The sequence below is a fragment of the Quercus robur genome, chromosome 11, assembly GCF_932294415.1.
Source record: "Quercus robur chromosome 11, dhQueRobu3.1, whole genome shotgun sequence".
In the NCBI taxonomy this organism is placed as follows: Eukaryota; Viridiplantae; Streptophyta; class Magnoliopsida; order Fagales; family Fagaceae; genus Quercus; species Quercus robur.
Genome location: NC_065544.1, coordinates 21,120,099 through 21,142,326, shown reverse-complemented (window position 1 = coordinate 21,142,326; position 22,228 = coordinate 21,120,099). Strand labels below are relative to the sequence as shown.

The following is a 22,228-nucleotide window of genomic DNA, read 5'->3' as shown; positions in this document are numbered from 1 at the left end:
AAATCTTCCTGAAAGTATAAGAAGAGTAGATGCATCAAACTGCATCTCGTTGAATTCAGAATCATTAAGAAAATTAATCCTTCAGGTACTTCTCTCTCTTAAAGTAATAATAGAAACAATTTTGGTTACCTTTGCAAATACATGTACTAGATTTTCTACATTTCAATTTCTCATAATTCCTAATAATTGCATGCAGTTTGGAAGAATTTTAGGGCTTTCACCAAATATGAAATGTCCAAGTGCAAAAGGCAACGTATTAATGGATTTGCATTCACATTACAAATTATCAAATCAAATTGATTGCTCTTCCCGGGTCTCCCTCTCCAAGTTCAATGTAATTTGTGATGAGTCATTTCCCACTCTAGATGCGTATCTGGTTGATTATGGAGAGACATGTGATATTAAAGTACCAGGAAAGAAGATTCCGAATTGGATCAATCATCAAAGCATTGAAAGTTGCATATCATTTTGGGTTGGTCCTGAATTTCCAACAATTGCTGTTTGTGTTGCTTTTCATCTAATTCCGTTGAAGGACAGTTATGCTAATAATGATAAGTACAGTTCTATTCAAGATGATATAATCAAATGGGTTTGTGATATCCACATTTTTACCGATAGTCGTAAGCAACGTCATATGGCTAGGGTGCATTTATGTGATTTGAAGTATGATCATCTATGGTTTTACGGTGTACCTCACAGCCAATTACAGACGGATTTTGGAGACTTGATGCAAGGTGATCAAAATCATGTTAAGATTTCATGTAAAATCTCTCATTGGTTAAGTGATAAAGGAAAATATGGGCCTGTGATTGCTGGGATGGGGGTACATGTGGAATGCATATGTCCTCCTCAAAATTCTGTTATCATTCAAGAGAATTCTCAAAATGTTGATGAAGACACTATGCTTACACCTTTACTACCTACTTGCTCCACTTCTAGTTTACCAACGGACTCAGACGCGGGAGATCTTTCAACCTCCTTTAGTCCCTGATGACATCTGATTCAAGGAGTCTAGTGGATATAGCAAATGGGCTTGACTTACTTTTGGGTATTGACTATAACATAATGGGTTTGATTTGGGATCTTCTTCAATAGCCAAGTCCTTCTTAAAACGATGACTCTATTTTCAATCTACATCCATTGTCAAAGAAACTGAGAATTCCTTTATTAAATTTCTAAGAAACATGCCTAGGTATTATTTTTACATTGAAACTATTTTCCATTAAGTCATCTTTATATTGAAAATTCGCTCTTGTGTTTTGCATTGTTTGATTTGCATCTTTAGGGGTCTTTCTCACTTCCCATTCTTTCTCTAAATTAAATGGGCTTTTTTCAAACCAGGTACTAATTCAGAGAAATAGAATGGGAAGTGACAAAGAACCACAAAGAAAAAATGCAGAATCGATGATCATATTGTTGTTGAATTCTATTTCTTGTGATGGTAAAAGAGTTTTCAATATTATCTAAGAGAAAAACATTTAATTTATCAAGTTAATGGACGTATAAAGTCCAAAGGCCTATACTTTTTTAGACTCACAAAGATCAACATCTATTTGGCCATAGTCAAGAGATCACTTGCAGTGGTTAGAATTACTGGTTTTAATTAGTTAAACATTTTAGTTATGGGTTTTTGAAGGGGCTCAGTGGTATTAGTTCAAAAATAGATAGCTTGAATGAATGTTGCTAGGAAGTTAAGGTTTGATTGATGGAATGGTCATGGTACCTTTGATTTTTTGCTAGAAGACGTAATTCAGAACAATGCACTATGTTTTATGAATATATATATATATATATATATACAAAAAAATTTAGAAGTCAGCGTAGGAGTGGATTGTTGAGTTGAAATTTCATAACTATATAGTCTGCTATAAAGTCATTGCCCTATTAAATTTGGTACAATTTCATAGTCGTTTGAGGGTTATGCATCATGGTTTCTTATTTTATTTGAATATTTTATGATTTTAATTGTCTTAAATACGTAGGCTGTACAATACCAAGTGGCCAACTCGGAGCACTTTTCATATAATGACTCAGCTGTAACACAATGTCAACCTTTCTTTGCCAACTGATTCAAGGCTTCCAATAATTGTGACAAATGGGTCTGACTTGGGTTTGGGATTTGACGCAACTGTTGGAGATGGGTTTGATTTGGCTTCCTCTTCAGTGGTGTATTTCTCTGTAAACTATGATTCCGACTTCAATCCATATCCACATTTGAAGAAAATAAGAACCTCTTGATCAAATTCCTAAAAAACATGGCAAGGTACTGTTATTAAATTGAAACTATTTTCCTTTGCATTGTTTTTGTTCAATTTCTTTTTCCTTCTTGAATGACAAAGTATGTCACCCTCTTTAGTTGTATTGTTTGATTTGCATCTTTGGGTATCTTATCACTTCTCTCTTTGTTTCACTAAATTAACGCCCTCATTCATAAAGGGGTACCAACCCAATTTGAAAGGATATGGTAATGTGAAGAAAAGCTTAGACCACTAACATCCTATTGCTACTTCGAGTAGAAAACTTACTACAACGACCACGTGACAGCTCTGAGTCCACGGACTATTTCTTTCTTGGATTCACAACAACCACAAGTACTCCCACTTGTGTTTTTCTTTAAACTCTTTATGCAGCAACTGAAACGATCACCAAGTTCTTGACATCAATCTTGATCTTAATAATCCTAAGTATGTATGAAGGCAAACACCTCTAGATCTCACAAGAGATTCATACACACAGTATAAACAACAACAATAAAACGTGGCTAGAGTTTTTCCTTTTATACTTAAGGCAAAGCATTAAACCTTACACGTCATATGGGCTTGAGCTGAGTTGGAAAAATCTGCAGAAAAACAATTTGCACGAGTTTCGATCGATCGAGTCTAATTTTCGATCAATCGATCCTTGTAGAAAGTGAACAGTAATTTTCTGTTTTGATCATGGTTTGCCAATATTACATATTGAAATTCTAATACATTTAGATCCTAAATCCTTAGAACCTAACAAACTCCCCCTTTGACAATCTATGACAAAACACATAATAAAACAAAATGCTCAAAGTTACAAAAATAGCCCATTACAATATAATTACCCAACCAAAAACAATTCAACTTAACTACTATTTATCAGTTGCAAGTGTAGATAGCAGCACAACTGAATCAACCTGTATATTCTTGAAACACTCAACAAACATATAAATGCATGTGTGGAAAATAAAAGTTAAAAAAAAAAAAAAAAAAAAAAAAAAATTCTTGATTTCACATAACATAAAATAAAAGACACATATCATGAATAACCTCATAAATATAAATCAATAGCCAATTTAGCACAATGTGAAACAAGAAACAGAAATAAGAACATAATGTCTCCCCCTATCATATACAACTCATAAAAAAAATAAAGACATCAAAATAAATACATCATGAGCCAAAAAAAAAAAAAAAAGTACAATGTAAAGCACCTAGATACAATCTAAAGCTCCAAAGCTCCAAAAAAAAAAAAAAAAAAAAAAAAAAAAAAAAACTCCCCCTATCTCCATCCATATGTACTCCCCCTTTTTGTGATGAATTGCCAAAGGGCAATCAAGACTCATCATCAAAAGGAGGTGGCAGAGGTGACCGTCTAAAGCTCGCCAAATCTGCGCGCAAAGCTTGAAGCTCCGTGAGCACATCCACCAAAAGCTGACCATGAGCCGCCTAAACGGTCATGACAATGTCAAACATATGACAAATGCTAAAATCATCCGAAGTAGAAGGTGGAGGAGTAGCAGCAGTAGTCAAATCAACATACTCATCAATAGTTGGATCACCTGAAGAAGGAGGAGGAGGAGGTGCAACACCCGAAGAAGACTCAACTCTAGGACGTTTAGAGCTAGTCGCATCTGAACAGCTTTCTACCTAAGGAAGGTAGCACCTATAAGAGCTATAATGTGTACAGGCTCAAAAGTAGGAAACTCCTCTAAACCTAAATGCAATAAAATCCAATGAATAAAAACCAAGAAGAAAAGAGCATGAGTAGAAGAACTATTCCTATGAACCTCAACCAAGGATCGAATGAAAAGATGAGGAAAACTCATAGGAGCATCAGTGACATGGGCACACAAAAATACACATCTCTCGATAGGAATGGTGTGCAAGTGAGAGATGGGCCAAATAGAATGGTAAGAAATCCGAAAAAACAAGTAATGAATCTCGGTCAACTCATGAGAAGTGATTCGAGGATCAGTACCCCACTAAATGAAAGTACCAGTCAGATAGGACATAATTTCATCAAGTGGAGGTGACTTATCATAAGGGTACACAGGTTGCTATACCTTAGGCACCCCAAGAGCAAAGGCCACAACTGAAGGAGTACTAACATATTCTTCACCTGTATCCAACTCTTCACAAACTGAGTGTTGGAATCATTGGAGTGGATAGAGAGGTTCGAGTAGATGTCCTATGGGCTCTAATCTTCCTAACCATGATGCTAAGGATTGGAAAGGGTAGACAGAAAAGAGACAAAAGAAAAAAAGAAAAAACTAAGGGCAAACTGCATTAGACATGGTTAGAGCACAAGAAAATAAAAAAGAACAATCTATATAATGCATGAACAGTATTAACACATGATTCATGCTCTAATGCATTGAGAACAGCTCAATTAGACTTTAAAAACACAGAATTGGCTTGAACATAGAGTTTATAACAAAAACTCCAAATTTTGAAAACCCACTTTCAAAAAAAACAACAACAAATTGATCAATTTATTATTACACAAGTTAGATAACAGTATATAATAACAAAATGAATCAATAACACAAGCCAATTTCACCAGATTAAGCTTAATTGAACAAAATTCCCAATTCGGGTTGTTTCAAGCCCTAGAATTTCAAAATCTTCCCAATTCATCAAATTGATCAAATTAAACCATGAAAAACCTATTTATATCATCTTAGAACAAAAACCCATTGATCAATTTGGACAAAAAACATCTCAAAAATCAAAAACTCCAAATTCCTATAGGTTCGAAATTTTTCCTTAAATGCATGAAAAATGCATGAAGAATGAGATTAAACTGAAAAGGAAAGGGTAAAAAGGTCATACTGGTGCTAGATGACAAAAACCCTAAGAAAAAATTGAGGGAAAACGACAAAAATTTGCTTGAGTTGGATCGGTCGAAGAGAGAGAACCAAAAAGCTTTTTGAAAAGTTTTAAAATAGTGAAGAACACATGAAAAGCTTATGTTTTTTAGAAAACTTTGTGAACGATTTTTGATTGGTCGAAAAATAGGTTTGATCGATCAAAAATCACATTCGATCGATCCAGCATCAATCGAGCAGCAATTGAGCCAGGTAGATTTAAACCAAATTTTTAATTGCAATTTCGATCAGTCGAGCAACAGGTTCGATCGATCAAAAATCTGGAAAAATCAAATTTTTGAAAAAGAGATCATTTTAATGCAAAAACTCCTCAAAGCACAATGTTTTATGAATAAAATGCATAAGAATGAGATGAAATTTTTTTCAAAAACCCTTGAATTTAACCCAAATCTTCCAAAAACAAGATTTTCAATCAATTTGTCCTCAAATCTCAAACTTTAAACACATTTTTCATTAAAATCAAGGAATTTTTAATCTTGAATGGCCACAACAATATCACACACAATATAATGTACCAAGTTTAGTAAAGAGTAACTTGTGTAATGTGTGCAACTAGCAAAAGCTTGAGATACATGTGAGGTGATAAGTAAATAGTGATCAATCACAATTTCTACATAATTCATCACATAAATTTAAAAGGTATATCATATAACTCTCACATCTCCTAAAATAAAAGCTTGCAATCATGTAAGTTTCTTGATTTGCCTCATAATGTACACACCAATTTTATTTTATTTGAAACTTATTAAAATAGCCAAGATAATGTACACACCAATTTTATCTGATTGTGAAGTAATTATAGTCCAAAAATGTACACACCAATTTTAGCATTTAATCCGAGGCTACACCTTATGTTCTTTTTATGCATGTACTACACTTTCTTGAGCACAAAATCTTATGATATGCACTAAGTTGTTCATGATTGGCTAGTAAACAGTGGTGAGGTGGTTATTTATGCCTTTCTCATTAAGTTCAAGTTCAACAATCAAAGGCATGTGACTTCAAGATTAAGATCATGTGATCAAAAACTATAAACAAATCCCACACAACATGAACTGCAAAGTTCAAACTAGTAAAGTGTAATATAAGCTCATTCAAGCTAAACAAGGTACATAAACATGTTATGTAAAGATAATATGGTCAACCTTGATTTAAAATCCAAGAAAACTAATGCAAAACACATTTTTCTTCCCTTTTCCTTTTTTTTTTTTAATTATAAAAAGGAATAAAAAAAACAACCTAGTATGGAATGCATGAATGTTATGCAATGCAAATCCAAGAAGAAAATAAAGAAAGCAAAACAACAAAAATGAATGATCACAAAAAATAGAGAGATGAAGCACAAGGATCATGTCAGAAAGACTCAATTAGATCAAGCCTTTTGCATCCAAAACTTTTTAGATGCAACTCTTGCATTGGAGTTATTATTCATATTAGAATGCTGAGCAACTCCAGGATTAGAATAAATGTTTAAAGCCTTTACCAATTTACCAATAAGTATCATAGGATCTTGTGCTTGAGGCATAGGTACTTTGGCTTATTTGCTCACTTAGCAGCTTGCAACTTGAAACAGTTTGGGTGAATATGCCCAAACTTTCCACAAAAATGACAAACCCATACAGGTATATCATGCAACTTGTTCTTAGGAGGGTTAGGAGTCTTAGGTTTAGACTCTTTGAGATCAACCCTAATCTTCCTAGGAGGTGTAATTTCTGCTAGTTTGACAATCTCACTCACAGGAGGCTCAGAAGAAGAAACAAAGTTTGTGGAATAATTCTTAGGTACAGAGATGCTATCTTCAAAACCTAGACCAGTTTTGTCTAAGGGAGACTTTTGAATACTCAACATGTGTTCAAGTTTAGAACTAGTAAACCTATTTGTTTGTTCTCTAGCAACAGATAATTTAATTTCCAATTTTTTAACTTTATTAAGCAACAACATGTTCTCAGTCTTCACCTTATCAAGCAATTCATTAGCATCAAACAATTTCAAGAGCAAATTCTTCTTACCAAGTTCAAGAGAAGCAATTTTCTGTAAGCCTAACTCAACATTCAAAGCATTTTTTGCAGCAACCTTGCAAAGCTTATTATAGGCTTCTTGCAAATCAGCATTCTTAGAGAGTTCCCCATCAGAAGGGTTCTCATCAACCACAACACTTTCATCAACTATAGCAGTAGCTGTGAAAGTAATGAAGTTTTCATCCTCATCACTACCAGACTCATTATCAGAAACTTCATCATTACTAAGGGTTACAGCCATAGCTTTACCCTTTGATCTCAAGAATGTAAGACATTTTGATTTCACATGACCATACCCTTGACAACCAAAACATTGTTGATCCATAAAATTATTAGAGGTTTGACCTATTTTCTCTTTAGGTTTTTCAGTATTATTCACCTTAGTGAGTTCATTCCTCCTAAAATTTCTAGGTTCAGCATTGTTTTTACCTCTTGCCCTTCTATTATTGTTCCTAAGAAAGTTTCTAAAGTTCTTGGCAAGATATACAATCTCTGTAGCAGAGAGCTTATCATCAAATTCATTCCCATCAACATCATCAACAGACTTAAGAGCCATTGATTTGGATTTGTTTGTCTTAAGTAGGTCTAACTCATAGGACTGAAAAGATCCTACAAGTTCATCAACAGGGATGGAGTCCACATCCTCACTTTCAGTGATGGCAGTCATTTTGGGTCTCAAATTCTTAGTCAAAGATCTAAGTATCTTCCTAACAATCTTAGGTTGATCATAGATTTCACCCAAATTATAAGCAGAGTTAACATTATCGTTCAATTTAGCATGGAATTCATCAAAACATTCATTATCAGACATTCTAATACTCTCAAATCTAGTAGTTAACTGCTGCAATTTGTTAATCTTAATTGCCTTTGTGCCTTCATACACAATTTGGAGAATATTCTATGCAGTATGAGCAACCTCTACATTAGATATTCTCTTGAATTCCTCAATAGAAACAGCATTAAAAATAGCATTCATGGCTTTGCTATTAAAAGTGACTGCTTCTTTCTGAGAAGTTTGCCACTCACTAACTATAGTAGTGGGCTTCTCACATCCGTATTCAACGGAATTCCAAACTCTCTCATCAATAGATTTCATGAATGCTTTCATCCTTACTTTCTAGTAGGCATAGTTGTTCCCATCAAAGTGAGGTGGAATCACAAGAAAGTGACCGTGTTCCATGACAACAGGGGTCAAGGATCAACTCTTAGATCAAAGGATCTAAATACTAGAGCTAACCCGCTCTGATACCATTTGTACATTTTTAGACCCCTTACACGCAAACAGATTAATCTATTTATTTAGCAAAGTGATTAACTTAGATAAATTATACAGATCTAGGTTAACACAGATAAATCATATCATTAAAACAGTGCTGAAAATAAAGAACACAACGATATGATAACCCAGGAAAACCAAACTGGCAAAAAACCTGAGGAGGATTTAACCTAGCTATCCTCAAGGTAAAACAGATCCACTATGAAAAAATTGAAATTTTATAATAGCGACTTAGACCACTAACATCCTATTGTTACCTCGAGTAGAAAACTTACTACCACGACCACATGACAGCTCCGAGTTCACAGACTACTTCTTTCTTGGATTCACAACAACCACAAGTACTCCCACTTGTGTTTTTCTTTAAGCTCTTTATGCAGCAACTGAAACAATACCAAGTTCTCGATATCAATCTTGATCTTGATAACCCTAAGTATGTATGAAGGCAAACACCTCTAGATCTCACAAGAGATTCATACACACAGCATAAATAACAACAATAAAACGTGGCTAGGATTTTTTCTTTTATACTTAAGGCAAAATATAAAACCCTACACGTCATATGGGCTTAAGCTGAGTTGGAAAAATCTGTAGAAAAACAATCTGCACGAGTTTCAATTGATTGAGTCTAATTTTTGATCGATCGAGCCTTGCAGAAAGTGTACAGTAATTTTCTACAATTACTTGATTCCAACTTTACAATAAACATACTTTGAGCAACCTAATTCTAGACTCTAAGTTTTGATCATGGTTTGCCAACATTACACATTGAAGTTCTAATACATTAAATCCTAAATTCTTAGAACCTAACAGTTAAGATTTAAGGAATTGTTTTTCCATTGATATCAATCACAATCTCTACTAATCTTGCTACATCAATATTGGTAATATGTTTTTAGGAAGAATCTGAAACTTGACCAGTTTGTGTTTTTAAATTTACCTTACCTTCCATAGAAAATATGGTTTTTAATCTATTCTATATATTTATTTATTTTAATTTGTTGAAGTGTTTAATTTAAACATTTTCCTTCTATTTTTCTATGTCTAATAGCAAAGGTGCAATGAGAATTAAAGATGTGTGCATCGTTTTAGAATTGCTTGTGATGCGCAAAACATAGAAGAGTGAGTTTATCTTCATTCTCATGAAGTTCTCTTTTCTCCTCCATTTGATGTTAATAGTTTTAGAATTAATCCCATTTAAATTTGATGATTTGGATCTACACAAATCTGATGGACTATTTTGTGCATTGTAACAAATCTTGACTCAATATTGTTCAAAATACTAAATTCCTTGATGTGTGCTGTAAAAAAATTTCATTTGAAAGTCAGATTACTTTGAAATTTTCATAGGATTTATCAAGATGTTCAAATTTATTATCTATGTCCCTTCCCATTTCTCTTTTTTTTGGGTGAATGATCTTAATCTATATAGCAGATTACATTGCATTGTTATTGACTACAAGTATTTTTTACATGGGCTGCTAGTGGACTCTGATTATCACAATTGGGTATTATCTAAGTTTTCTTATAAACACTCTCTTTCTTTTTGTATCATTATGTGCATGTTTGTATTTTTTGTTTTAATAATAATTTTGGTTTGGTTATTAAGAAAGTGTAGGGATAAGTTTTGGATTTTTATTTAGTATGTTTGGGATTCAAGCATCTTTATATAGTTGTTTGGGATAGAGTTTAACAGGGATGGTGAAGGCTTAGCATGCTAGGATAATGCCTTTGTGAAGAGGTGATGGATTCCTGAAAAAGATGAGTAGCTGATAGTTTACAACTTTACATTAAGCGACATGGCATTTGGAATTGGAGTCAGAATCTAAAATCTTATGGTAGGAAACATGTAAATGTTCAATTTCAATGAACTAAAACTCAAGTAATAAATTTTTCATGGTTGTTTGCAGTTGTTCCTCTGAATGATTATTTGATTTAAAGTTTTCTTTCATTCTTTTCTTCTAGGTTTGGTAAGGTTTGGGAAGAGTCGTTCACTTTTCCAAAAAAGGTCTAGGAAGAGTTGTGGACTTTGTTGGATGAATTATGTGGAAACTTTTGGAAATAAGAGGGAACTATACTCAAGCTTTATAAAGCTTTATTCATATGAAAACCATTATATCAAATTTAGTTTGTTCCTTTTAAATGTTGTTACACACAGTATATTTATATATTGATTGCTACATCATTATTATGTGATAAAAGACTTTCCATGTATCATTTGGCTGCCACATCTATAAAACCCTAAAACTTAATACCACATGCAGAACATGTATAAACTTCAACATCAATGATGTGCCAGCAGTGATTAAAGCTTGCAAGGTGTTCCATAATTATTATGAAGTTAGCAAAAAACTTGATAAAATTGTTGATGTCTGTTTAGGTTTTGTGCAAACGTGATTTTTACTTGATACCACTTGCTAAAAACTCACTTCAAATTGCTGATGTATAGGATGAAAATAAAGGAGGAGCATACTTGGGTCAAGACTATCCGATGGAATGCCCTCATAATAACTCTTGCAGTTGCTATTGGCTTGCAAGAATGAATGAGAGGATTGCCTTTGTTATTGCAGTGGTTCATCTTGAATTGGCTTGAGTTTTCACTTTTTATTTTATTTTTCAGATATTATTAAAACTATTATAGTTCATGTGAAATTAAAAAAATTTAATGTATAAACTATACTTTCATAAGATTTTCTCGTGCATCGCACGGGTCAGCGACTAGTTTATTTTAAAATAAAGAAAAAATTTTGGTTTACATTGCAAGTACAATATAAACATATAAAAGTCCTAAAATAAATAAGTTGCCTTACAACTTTACAAGTAGCAATTGATATTCTTTTTGATAAAATTACAATTGATATTCTGGAAATATTCTTTTAATTATTTCAAATAAGCAGATAATGATCCATGTTCTCAAGCACATTGATATCAGCCAAAGTTTCGGTTCTAAAATCACAACTTTCATTCTACGTTATTATCAGTTTATCACTTGTTAGTTGTTACATAGTTACACCGCTTACACCGAGGCACCAAAGTTCTATTAAAAAGTTCCAAGCGATGGAGCGCCAGAAGTCAAGCTCACTAATATTTGAGAACAAAATTTGGAAGCAACATTAGTTAATATCTTCATAATATTTTTATTTTGGTTAGACATGCAGCTCTATATGATGCAATCGGAACTGTCATGTGTCAACCAGAGCATAATACCAAAATTTCATATTAAAATGGGATAAAACTGACCATGAAAAGTCTGAGTCACACACATGGGCTCCCAATATCAAAGCAAAGGAGAACCAAAACTGGCGTACTTACAATTAGCAGAGGAAAATTGCAAGCAGCATTAGCAGATAAAATGAAAATACAGAGAGTCTAATAAAACTAGCCAAAAAGCTAAATACATAGATACCCTTAAGTCAATTTTATCTGGCAAGTAATATAGACAATCTTTGGAGCATTACCTGGGACCTGAGAGCTGTTGTGAAGAGATGTAAGACAATGAGTTATATGTAGCAATTGCAGCACCATTCGAAGTAGGCCCTTGCATTGTTGTTGTTTCGGTGAATCTCTGGCCGTAGGCTCGCAAGAAATTTAGTGACTTGACCCTCGGCTCGCTCAAAGCCAATCCACCTTCCAACATGGCAACAACTTTAGCCATAGTCGGCCGCAGTGCTGGATCTTGGTGCAAACAACACAAGGCAATCCGCACTAGCTTCTCAATCTCTTCACTTGACACTCCTCCCTCTAACCTTGGATCTGCAAGCTCCAAATATCTTCTTCGCACATGCATTTCTAATGCAATTAGAGGGAAATATATTAGTCTTAGTTCCGAGCCAGAAGAGTATGAGGATACGCCATTTCCTTCGATATCATTTTCGGTAATGTGGCTATATCTTTGTAATGTGCAATTCCTTCTCCCCCTTACAATCTCCAGTAAAACCATCCCATAACTATATACATCAACCTTGTTAGAAATAGCTGAACTTGTCAACCACTCAGGTGCAAGATAACCTCGAGTTCCTCTCATTGTAGTAAAAAAGGTGGATTGGTCACGACTTATGAGCTTCGAAATCCCAAAGTCGGAGATTTTCACTTGTAAATTGTCATGCAAGAGAATGTTCTCTGGCTTTACATCACAGTGGATGATCCTTTGCTCACATTCGCTATGCAAGTAAGCAAGTCCCCTAGCTGTTCCAAGTGCTATTTCCACTCTCTCTCCCCATTGTAAGACAGGACCATCACCAAAGAGTGTACTGTCCAATGAGCCTCTGTTCATATACTCAAGAACAAGAAAGCGCTGCTTCCCTTGTGCACAAAAACCTGTCAATCTAACCAAATTGACATGGCGGATGTTCCCAATTATTGAAATCTCAGAATAAAACTCCTTCTTCCCTTGGACTCCCGAACTTGTAATCTTCTTCACTGCCAAAATAGTTTGGTCTGTCAGAGTTCCTTTGTATACAGTACCGAAGCCACCATGACCAATCCTGTTCTTGAAGTTCTCAGTAGCAGCTGCTAACTCTTCATAATCAAACCTTCTTGGTAAGCCAGGGATGGAGATCATCTCTAGCTCTGCAGATAATAACGAGTTACTCTGGCCTAGTTTTACAGTTTTGGTTTCAGAAAGCCGCTTTTTCCTTAACCAAAGGATTGCAATGATTACAAACACTATTAGTATTAAGAATCCTGTTAAAGGTAATAGTACCAAACCAGCGACTGATAAGTTTTGTTTCTGTTTTATGTTAGACCCAATTGAGTTTCCATGAGAAGAACCAACCAAAACTTTAATATAACCCAAACGGTCCGTACTTTGGCCTGTCCAAATGAAAGAACCTAAATGGTTTTCAAGAAGATAACAAGAACCAGAAGAAATTTCATGGAAAAAGCCCAGACAAGAACAACTTTGAGAGCATAAATCTTGGCAAACCGACAACGTTACATTATTTTTCACGGGTTCCCTGAAACGATTATCAAAATAGTCCATACCAGGGCCGAATTTTAGATAGGAAATAGAGGAATTCAATTGACTGCCATTTCTAGCCGCAGTACAAGCTGAAGGCAGAGAAAGCGATCTATTCACTGGCATGCAATCACCATTGGTTTGATAACTGAATTCTGGTAAACAAGAACAAATTCCACCCAGCGTGCACAATTCAATTTCTTTACAATAGAGAGGAAGATCACAATCCTCAAATGGTCCTAAAAATTCTTCCTCCAATTCGTCTCTCCAGCTTCTGACGATCCTAAATCTGCCATCGGAACCCAAGTTACCACTCCTAAAACTTGCTGAACCACTCAAAGCTACTTGACCAACCGTGGAATTATCACTTGCTAGCAAATACAAACCGGTACCATTCATCACCATCAACGATACGGCCTTGTTAGAGTTCCTGACAACCTTTGGATCCATGGACAATTCCCAATAATTCATCTTATTCCATTGCAGCACCACATTCCTGTCAGTAACTTCAAGTCGATAATCACCCACCGACATGTCCCCGTATGTCACAGCTCTTTGCAATGATTTTCCAATAGGAATTCTCTGTCCCATGACAATAGTGTCCGTCGGATGATCAAAACTCTCCCACAACGTATTGTTTCCTGCATCAACTAAAACGAGATTTCCTGTCTCTGAAAGCTGCATAGCAGAAATATCAGAATTGAATTGCGGGGTTGACCAGAGTGTTTGACCAGTTTGGTTTGTGACCGTGAGGCCGTTAACAGTTAGTGACAACTTGTCAGAGCTTGACATGGGTCTGTCGCGGTTGGCTGACCAGATTATGATTTTGGTGGCACTGTGGACGATTGAGAAGTAATATTTTGAGGAGGGTGGACTGGCATCAATTGTGGCTATGAAAGTACCATTTTGAGAGCGTAAGAAAGCGCCACTGGTGTCGATGAATTCGAAGTTGGAGGCTGTGAAATCGGGGCTGATTGTGTGGGTGGAAACGGAGGCCGAGAAAGTAAAACTTGGAAGGAAAATGCAGCACATAAAGAAGAATGAGAATGAGAAGCAACCCATGCATGCAGAGCAAAAAGGGTAGAAAAAAAATTTTTGGGGTCGGTTTCAAGCAGAATGATGATGATGATGATTGTGGTGGAGCTAGAAGAGGTGGGTGTTTTTGGTCTTCGGCTCCTCCATTGGATAGTTATGTCATATTGTCACGCACACACAGACTTACTTTTTTGTGTAATAAATGCATTGACTGAATGAAAGTCTTGGACCATTAGTTTCTGTTATGAATTTCCTTTCAACAACATCCTAGTTTTCTGGCTTGATTTGCTAAGTTGCACACGCAAGACTTGTGCCCTCATATGCAAGCCGAATTCAAACGACTAAGCAAGTTTCATGTGCTGAAATTACAACTTCGGCTGAATTCTTTTGCTATAAACAGAGGGTGAGCAAGAGAGGCAGAAGTGGGCAAGGTGTAGGAAACACAGTGCGAAGCTTGGGTATGTTTGGTAATTTTTTTTTTCCCTTATTTTTTGTTTTCAAAAGCAATTTTCTATTTTTGAGACTAAAAAACTTGTTTAGAAACCCAAAATGGATGGAAAACAAAAACGATTCTCAAAACTCAATTTGTGAAGAAAATTGAAAACAAGCAAAAGATTGTTTTCAATTTCTAATTTTCAAAAACCAATGAAAACACGCGCCTGATTTAATGAATTCATCCAATTTAATGAGTTTGTAGTAGAGTTCGAATCCTAATAACAACAAATTTCAGTAATTTTTTTTTTTCTATCTCTCATCTCTTCTCTTGCATGCTATACCATATAGCTTTAAGCAAATAGAGTATAAGCTATATAACATATAGCTTCTTTATAAATATGTAATCACAATATGCGCTACATTTCATATTTGGATAATAATTTCCATTTGCCTTTTGTAAAAAGTATATAATTTTGTTTTAGCAGCATCAAATTTACTAAACAAATTTTCTATTTTTTTTCTTCAGAAAACTCTTTTTTTTTCAACTAACCAAACATGTTTTTGATTTCAAAAATACAAGAAAATTGTTTTTTTTTTCTTTCTATTCCCAAAAACAAGTTTTTGAAAATAAAAAACAAAAACGTTACCAAACCTTAGGTGCTAAAAAGTAAAGGTGCTTCCTATGTGTGTAAGCAACAAAAGAAAGAGAGTAGAAGTTTCCTAAGACTCTTAATTAAAAGAAAGAGAGTAAAAGTTTCCTAAAACTCTTGGCTAAATATAGTGGTGTTCTTTACATATTTGAGAGTGAGAACCAGGAGTGTATTTGTAGTTTGGGTTTGTGAGAATGCCTTCGAGTTATTGTTGTAATCTCCAAATTATAGTAAAACTTTCTTTCTATCACCTCCTATGAATGTAGGCATATTGCTGAACCACGTAAAATTTTATGTCATATTTTCTCTCCTCTTTCCTTTAACCTCCCAAAAAAATTTCTCACAACACTTTTTTTCCTGTTAAAAAGGGAAACATAATTGAAAACAACTAACAAATAGATATGATTTACCTTAGTTTTAAGTCCATTTCGAATTCTTTTTTTTTTTTTTTTTGGTTGAGAAAATTCAAAAAGTATGTCTTAAGCCCATCTCAAAAAGAGTGAAACAAAAGCAATTTTTTTTTGCTTTTTTTGTCTCTATTTTAAAAAAAAAAAATCCAAAACTAGCTTTTACAAATAAAATTAAATAATTAACATCTTTAAAAATAATTAAGTTAGCTTTTATTTTTTTTTATTTCACATTTAACAAACAAACTACCAAAAGACCCTCAAGTGTTTAGCCATTCCTAACTGTGACTTGGATGATTTTTATGTTCTGAATGCTTTTGTTGTACTTTTTTTCTCTGCATTTGTAGTTCTTTTCCAGTTGCAGTTGGTTTATCTAATATGTTCTATTCTATTAATGTTTCTTGAATGTTGGCTGAAAATTGGATTTTATTGTTTTGTAGATAGGTATTTGGCATTTTGTTATCTGGGTTATTTGGAACTAAGGATCCTAATCTATGTAAAACTCTTAATACGACAGCAAGATAAGAAAAGCCATTTATTTACCATCTCGTCCTTTATTATATATTGTTTCTTGCGTATTTATTGGTAATATGCTTTTAGAAAGAATTTGAAATTGGAACATGATTGCATATTTAAGTTTCTTTGTTATCTCAAACTTGGTTTTATGTTTGGTTTAATTGTTTAGTTTAAATTACTATAATCTCAAATATGAATGGGAATTCTACATGATAAAATGACAAAAGTATATTTTTTTTAATATATCAAAATTACAAATTTGATATTTCACTTCTATATGTTGTAATAGATTTCTCAACCTATTCTATTGACAGGCTTACATTAGTGGTATTTCAAATGAATGTGACAACTTATCAAGTGAACAAGATGGTGATTGTACAAAGTTTCAAAAAGTTGATGTTGAAAGCAATGTACAACTTACACCAACATTTGTAATCAAGGAAAATAATAAAAAATAAAAAGAGTTATTCAGTGACTACTGTGAAGCAACAAAGGAAGAAAATACAAATAATACTTTAAAGTTGCCTTTCAATTTATTTCAAATATTAATTAAGTAGTTCTTTAAATTTGTGTTTTATATATTTATTGGATAATTGAGGATGTTAAGGATTGGAATCTTAATTTTAATTTTAATTTAAGTTTGATTTATATTTTTCATTATGTAATTTAATGTTTCATATCAAGGATAGAAAATTCTGAGTCTAGAATCTTAATATACAATCAAAAAGGAAGAGACAAATAAATGTTATTTGTTAAGAGTCTTATAATTCAATTGGCCAATACTCCCAGTGTGTCAAAATCTAAGATTCAAATCTCCCCTCTCTTATTGTAAGTATCAAATTACAAAATATATATATATATATATATATTTTTTTTTTTTTTGATTGGGTAGATATGTTGAAATGTTTTGACTAGAGATGTGATGAACTTGGGATGTGCGTGATCTTTAGGTTGGATATATATTGTTGAATGTTGATGTAGGTGTCATTAGGAAGTTGGAAACCATTAACATTCGTCTGTATTGAGGGAGGAACTCTCTCTCTTTTTTCTTTTCTTTTTTAATGTATTTTTTGTAATTATTTTATATCTTTTTATGTTTTATTTATTTATTTATGGATAAAAATAATGTTTTTTTTTTGTAGGTGGATTAACAATGAATTTGTGTCCAAGCATGATGGAAAGGATATATTGACATCAATGTCCTACTTGAGAATGTAAATTGCAAATTTCTATAGTTATGAGACCAATTTAAAAGTCATCCCCAACTTAGAATGTGTAGATGTACTTTATTCTTTATAGCTTACTAGCGTGTAACTCGTGCAATGCACGGAATTTGTTAAATGTTATTAATATTATTTTCCTAAAAAGAGAAAAAATATATATAAATAGAGTGTGATTTTTGATAAAAAGTAGCTTAGTTTGCTTCTTCGTTTTTTGGTAATGAGTCATGTTTTGGGTTTTTGGGGGCTTTCTTATTCTATTAGCAATAGTGTACGTTTTAAGACCCCTTAAAACACAAGTTGTTTAACCTAGTTAATTAGCCAAGTGATTACTTAGGTAAATTATTCAGATTTAGGTTAACACAAGTAAATCATATCAAGTAAACCATGAAGAAAATAAAGAACACAACGATATGATAACCCAGGAAAACCAAACTGGTAAAAACCCTAAGGAGGATTTAACCTAGCTATCCTCAAGGTAAAACAGATCCACTATGAAATAATTGAAGTTTTACAATAGCGACTTAGACCACTAACATTCTATTGCTACCTCGAATAGAAAACTTACTACCACGACCACGTGATAGCTCCGAGTCCACGGACTACTTCTTTCTTGGATTCACAACAACCATAAGTACTCCCACTTGTGTTTTTCTTTAAGCTCTTTATGCAGCAACTAAAGTGATCACCAAGTTCTCGACATCAATCTTGATCTTGATAACCCTAAGTGTGTATGAAAGTAAATACCTCTAGATCTCACAAGAGATTCACACACACAACATAAACAACAACATAAAAACGTGGCTAGGGTTTTTTCTTTTATACTTAAGGCAAAACATAAAACCCTACACGTCATATAAGCTAGGGCTGAGTTGGAAAATTTTGCACAAAAACATTCTACACAAGGTTCGATCGATCGAGCCTTGCAAAAAGTGAACAGTAATTTTCTGCAATTTCTCGATTCTAACTTTACAATAAACATACTTTGAGCAGCCTAAACCTAGACTCTAAGTTTTGATCATGGTTTGCCAACATTACATATTGAATTTCTAAAACATTTAGATCCTAAATCCTTAGAACCTAACAAACTCCCCTTTTAGCAATCCGTGACAAAACACAAAATATAACAAAAATGCTCAAAGTTACAAAAAACAGCCCATTACAATAAAATTGCCCAACCAAAAATAATTCAATTTAATTACTATCTATCAATTGCAAGTGTAGACAGCAACACGATTGAATCAACCTGTATATTCCTGAAACACTTCAACAAACACATAAATACATGTGTGGAAAATACAAGTAAAACAAAAATAAATTCTTGATTTCACAAAATATAAAATAAAAGACAAATATCATGAATAACCTCATAATATAAATCAATAGCAAATGTAGCACAATGTGAAATAAGAAACATAAATAAAAAACATAATGTCTCCCCCTAACATATGCATCACATAAAAATAAATACATCAAGATAAATACATCATGAGCCAAAAAATAAATACATCATGAAGCACCTAGATACAATCTAAAGCTCCAAAAACTCAAAATCTCCCCCTATCTCCATCCATATGTACTCCCCCTTTTTATGACAAATTGCCAAAGGGCAATCAAGACTCATCATCAAAAAGAGGTGGTGGAGGAGATTGTCTAATGCTCGCCAGATCTGAACGTAGGGCCTGAAGCTCCGTGAGCACATCCACCAAAAGTTTACCATAAGCCGCCTGAACGATCATGACAGTGTCCAACATACTCTGAATGCTAGAATCACTTGAAGTTGAAGGTGGAGGATCAACAACGACTGTCGAATCAACATACTCCTTAGATGTGGGATCACCTGAAGGAGGAGGAGGAGGAGGAGGAGGTGCAACACCAGAGGAAGACTCTACTCTAAGGCATTTAGAGCTAGTTTTCATCTAAGCTACTCTCTGCCTAAGGAAGGTGACACCTATGGGAGCTATAATATTTATGGGCTCAGATGCAAGAAACTCATCTAATCCTAGATGTAACAAAATCTGATGTATAAAAACAGGGAAGAAAAGACCATGTGCAGTAGAACTACTCCTATGAACCTCAACCAATGATCGAATGAAAAGAGTAGGAAAACTCATAGAGCATCTATCACAAGGGCATACAAAAATGCACATCTCTCAATAGGAATGGTGCGCAAGTGAGAGATGGGCCAGATGGAATGATAAGAAATCCAGAAAAACAAGTAATGAATCTCGGTCAACTTATGAGAGCTAATCCGAGGATCAGTACCCCACTAAATGGAAGTATCGGTGAGATATGACATAATGTCATCAAGAGGAGGGGTCTCATCATAAGGGTACATAGGCTGCTGTACCTTAGGCACCCCAAGAGCAGAGGCCACTACCGAAGGAGTAATGACATACTCTTCATCCCTTATCCAACTCTTCGCATACTGAGTGTTAGAATCATTGGAGTGGACAGAGAGGTTCGAGTAGAACTCTCTAATTAAGGTAGCCGAAGGAGGATGATCTATATCCAACAAAGGTAACCTGCCTCTACGCTCAAAGTTCCTCCTAATTTTCGGATCTAGCTCATCTAACACTACCTTCCTCTCAACCCAAACTGATCTAAAGATGTTCAGCTTCTCATAGGTTTCTTGGTTTTTCTTAGTTCGAAAACTATCACTCTTAAAGGCTGGAGTAGAAGAGGAGTTGGTTTTCCTATGGGCTCTAGTCTTCCTAACCATGATGCTAAGGGTTGGAAAGGATAGACAGAAAAGAAACCAAAGAAAGAAAACAAAGAAAACCAAAGGCAGACTGCATCAGTCAAGGTTAAAGAGAAAATAACAATTGAAAATATCACTCTATATGATGCATGAACAGAATAAACACATGATGCATGCTCAAATGCATTGAGAACAGTCCAATTATACTTTAAAAACCAAGAATTGACTTGAACACAGAGTTTATAACAAAAACACGAAATTTTGAAAACCCACTTTCAAACATTTAACCAAATTGAGTAATTAATCATTACACTAGATAGAAATCATCATATAATGACATAATCAATCAATTTCACAAGTCAATTTTACCAAATTAAGCCCAATTTAACAAAATCCTCAAATTTGTGTAGTTACAAGCCCTAGAATTTCAAATTGTTCTCAAATCACCAAATTAATCAAATTAAAGCATGGTAAACATGTTTACATCATCTTAGAACAAAAATCCATTGATAAATTTGGACAGAAACCAACTCAAAAATCAAAAACCCCAAATTCCTATAGGTCTAAAAATTTCCCTGAAAATGCATGAAAAAAATGAATAAACTAAAAAAGAAAGGGTATAAAGGTCTTAACATCACTATAGGACAAAAACCTTGAGAAAAATTTGGAAGGAAAACGACAAAAATTTGACTTGAATCTGGATCGGTCGAAGAGAGAGAGAGAAAAGCTTTTTGAAAAGTTTGAAAAGGTGAAGAACACGTGAAAAAGCTTGTTTTAAAAAAAACTTTCTAAACGATTTTCAATCAATTGAAAATTAGATTTGATCGATCGAAAATCACATTCGATCGATCTAGCATCAATCGAGCTGTGATCGAGCCAAGCAGATTCAAACCAAGTTTTTTATCACAATTTCGATCAATTGAGCAACAGGTTCGATCAATCGAAAATCTAGAAAAATCAATTTTTTGAAAAACAGAGCATTTTAATGCAGAAACTCCTCAAAGCACAATGTTTTATTAAAAGAATGTATGAGTATGAGATGAAAAGTTTTTCAAAAACCCTTGAATTTAACCCAGATCTTCCAAAAACAAGATTTTCAATTAATTTGACTTCAAATCTCAAAATTTAAACATATTTTGCATTAAAATCAAGGAACTTTTAATCTTGGATGGCCACAATAAGATCACACACAATATAATGTACTAAGTTTAGTAAAGAGTAACTTATGTAGTATGTGCAACTAGCAATAGCTTGAGATATATGTGAGGTGATATGTAGATAATAATCAATCACAATTTCTACAAAATTCATCACATAAATTTGAAAGAGATTATCACTTAAAGAGTTACATCATATAACTCTCACATCTCCTAGAAAACAAGCTTGCACTCATGTAAGTTTCTTGTATTGCCTCATAATGTACTCACCAATTTTATTTGACTGTGATTTAATTATTGCCCAATAATGTATACACCAATTTTAGCATTTAATCTGAGATTACACCTTATGTTCTTTTTGTGCATGTGTTACACTTTCTCGAGTACAAAATCATATGATATGCACTAAGGTGTTCATAATTGACTAGTAAACAGTGATGAAATGGTTATTTATGCTTTTTTTATTAAGTTCAAGTCCAACAATCAAAGGCATATGACTTCAAGATTAAGATCAAGTGATCAAAAACTATAAACAACTCCCACACAACATGCATTACAAGGCTCAAACTAGTAAAGTGCAATAAAATAAGCTCATCCAAGCTAAACAAGGTACATAAACATGTTAAAGATAATATGGCCAACCTTGATTTCAAATCCAAGAAAAATAATACAAAACACATTTTTCTTTCCTTTTCCTTTTCCTTTTTTTAAAAAAATAATAA

The 22,228-nt window shown here is 33.8% G+C and overlaps 1 protein-coding gene across 1 annotated transcript; it reads right to left on the bottom strand.

The window, feature by feature from the left end:
• Positions 1 to 3,692: 3,692 nt before the first annotated feature.
• LOC126704829 (G-type lectin S-receptor-like serine/threonine-protein kinase At5g35370) lies at positions 3,693 to 19,567 on the bottom strand. The gene is made up of 4 exons (XM_050403825.1): positions 19,366 to 19,567; positions 11,894 to 14,275; positions 4,310 to 4,365; positions 3,693 to 3,893 (listed from the first exon to the last, which is right to left on the bottom strand). The coding sequence occupies exons 1-4, from the start codon at positions 19,565 to 19,567 to the stop codon at positions 3,693 to 3,695; spliced, it is 2,841 nt and encodes a 946-aa protein (XP_050259782.1).
• Positions 19,568 to 22,228: the final 2,661 nt, after the last annotated feature.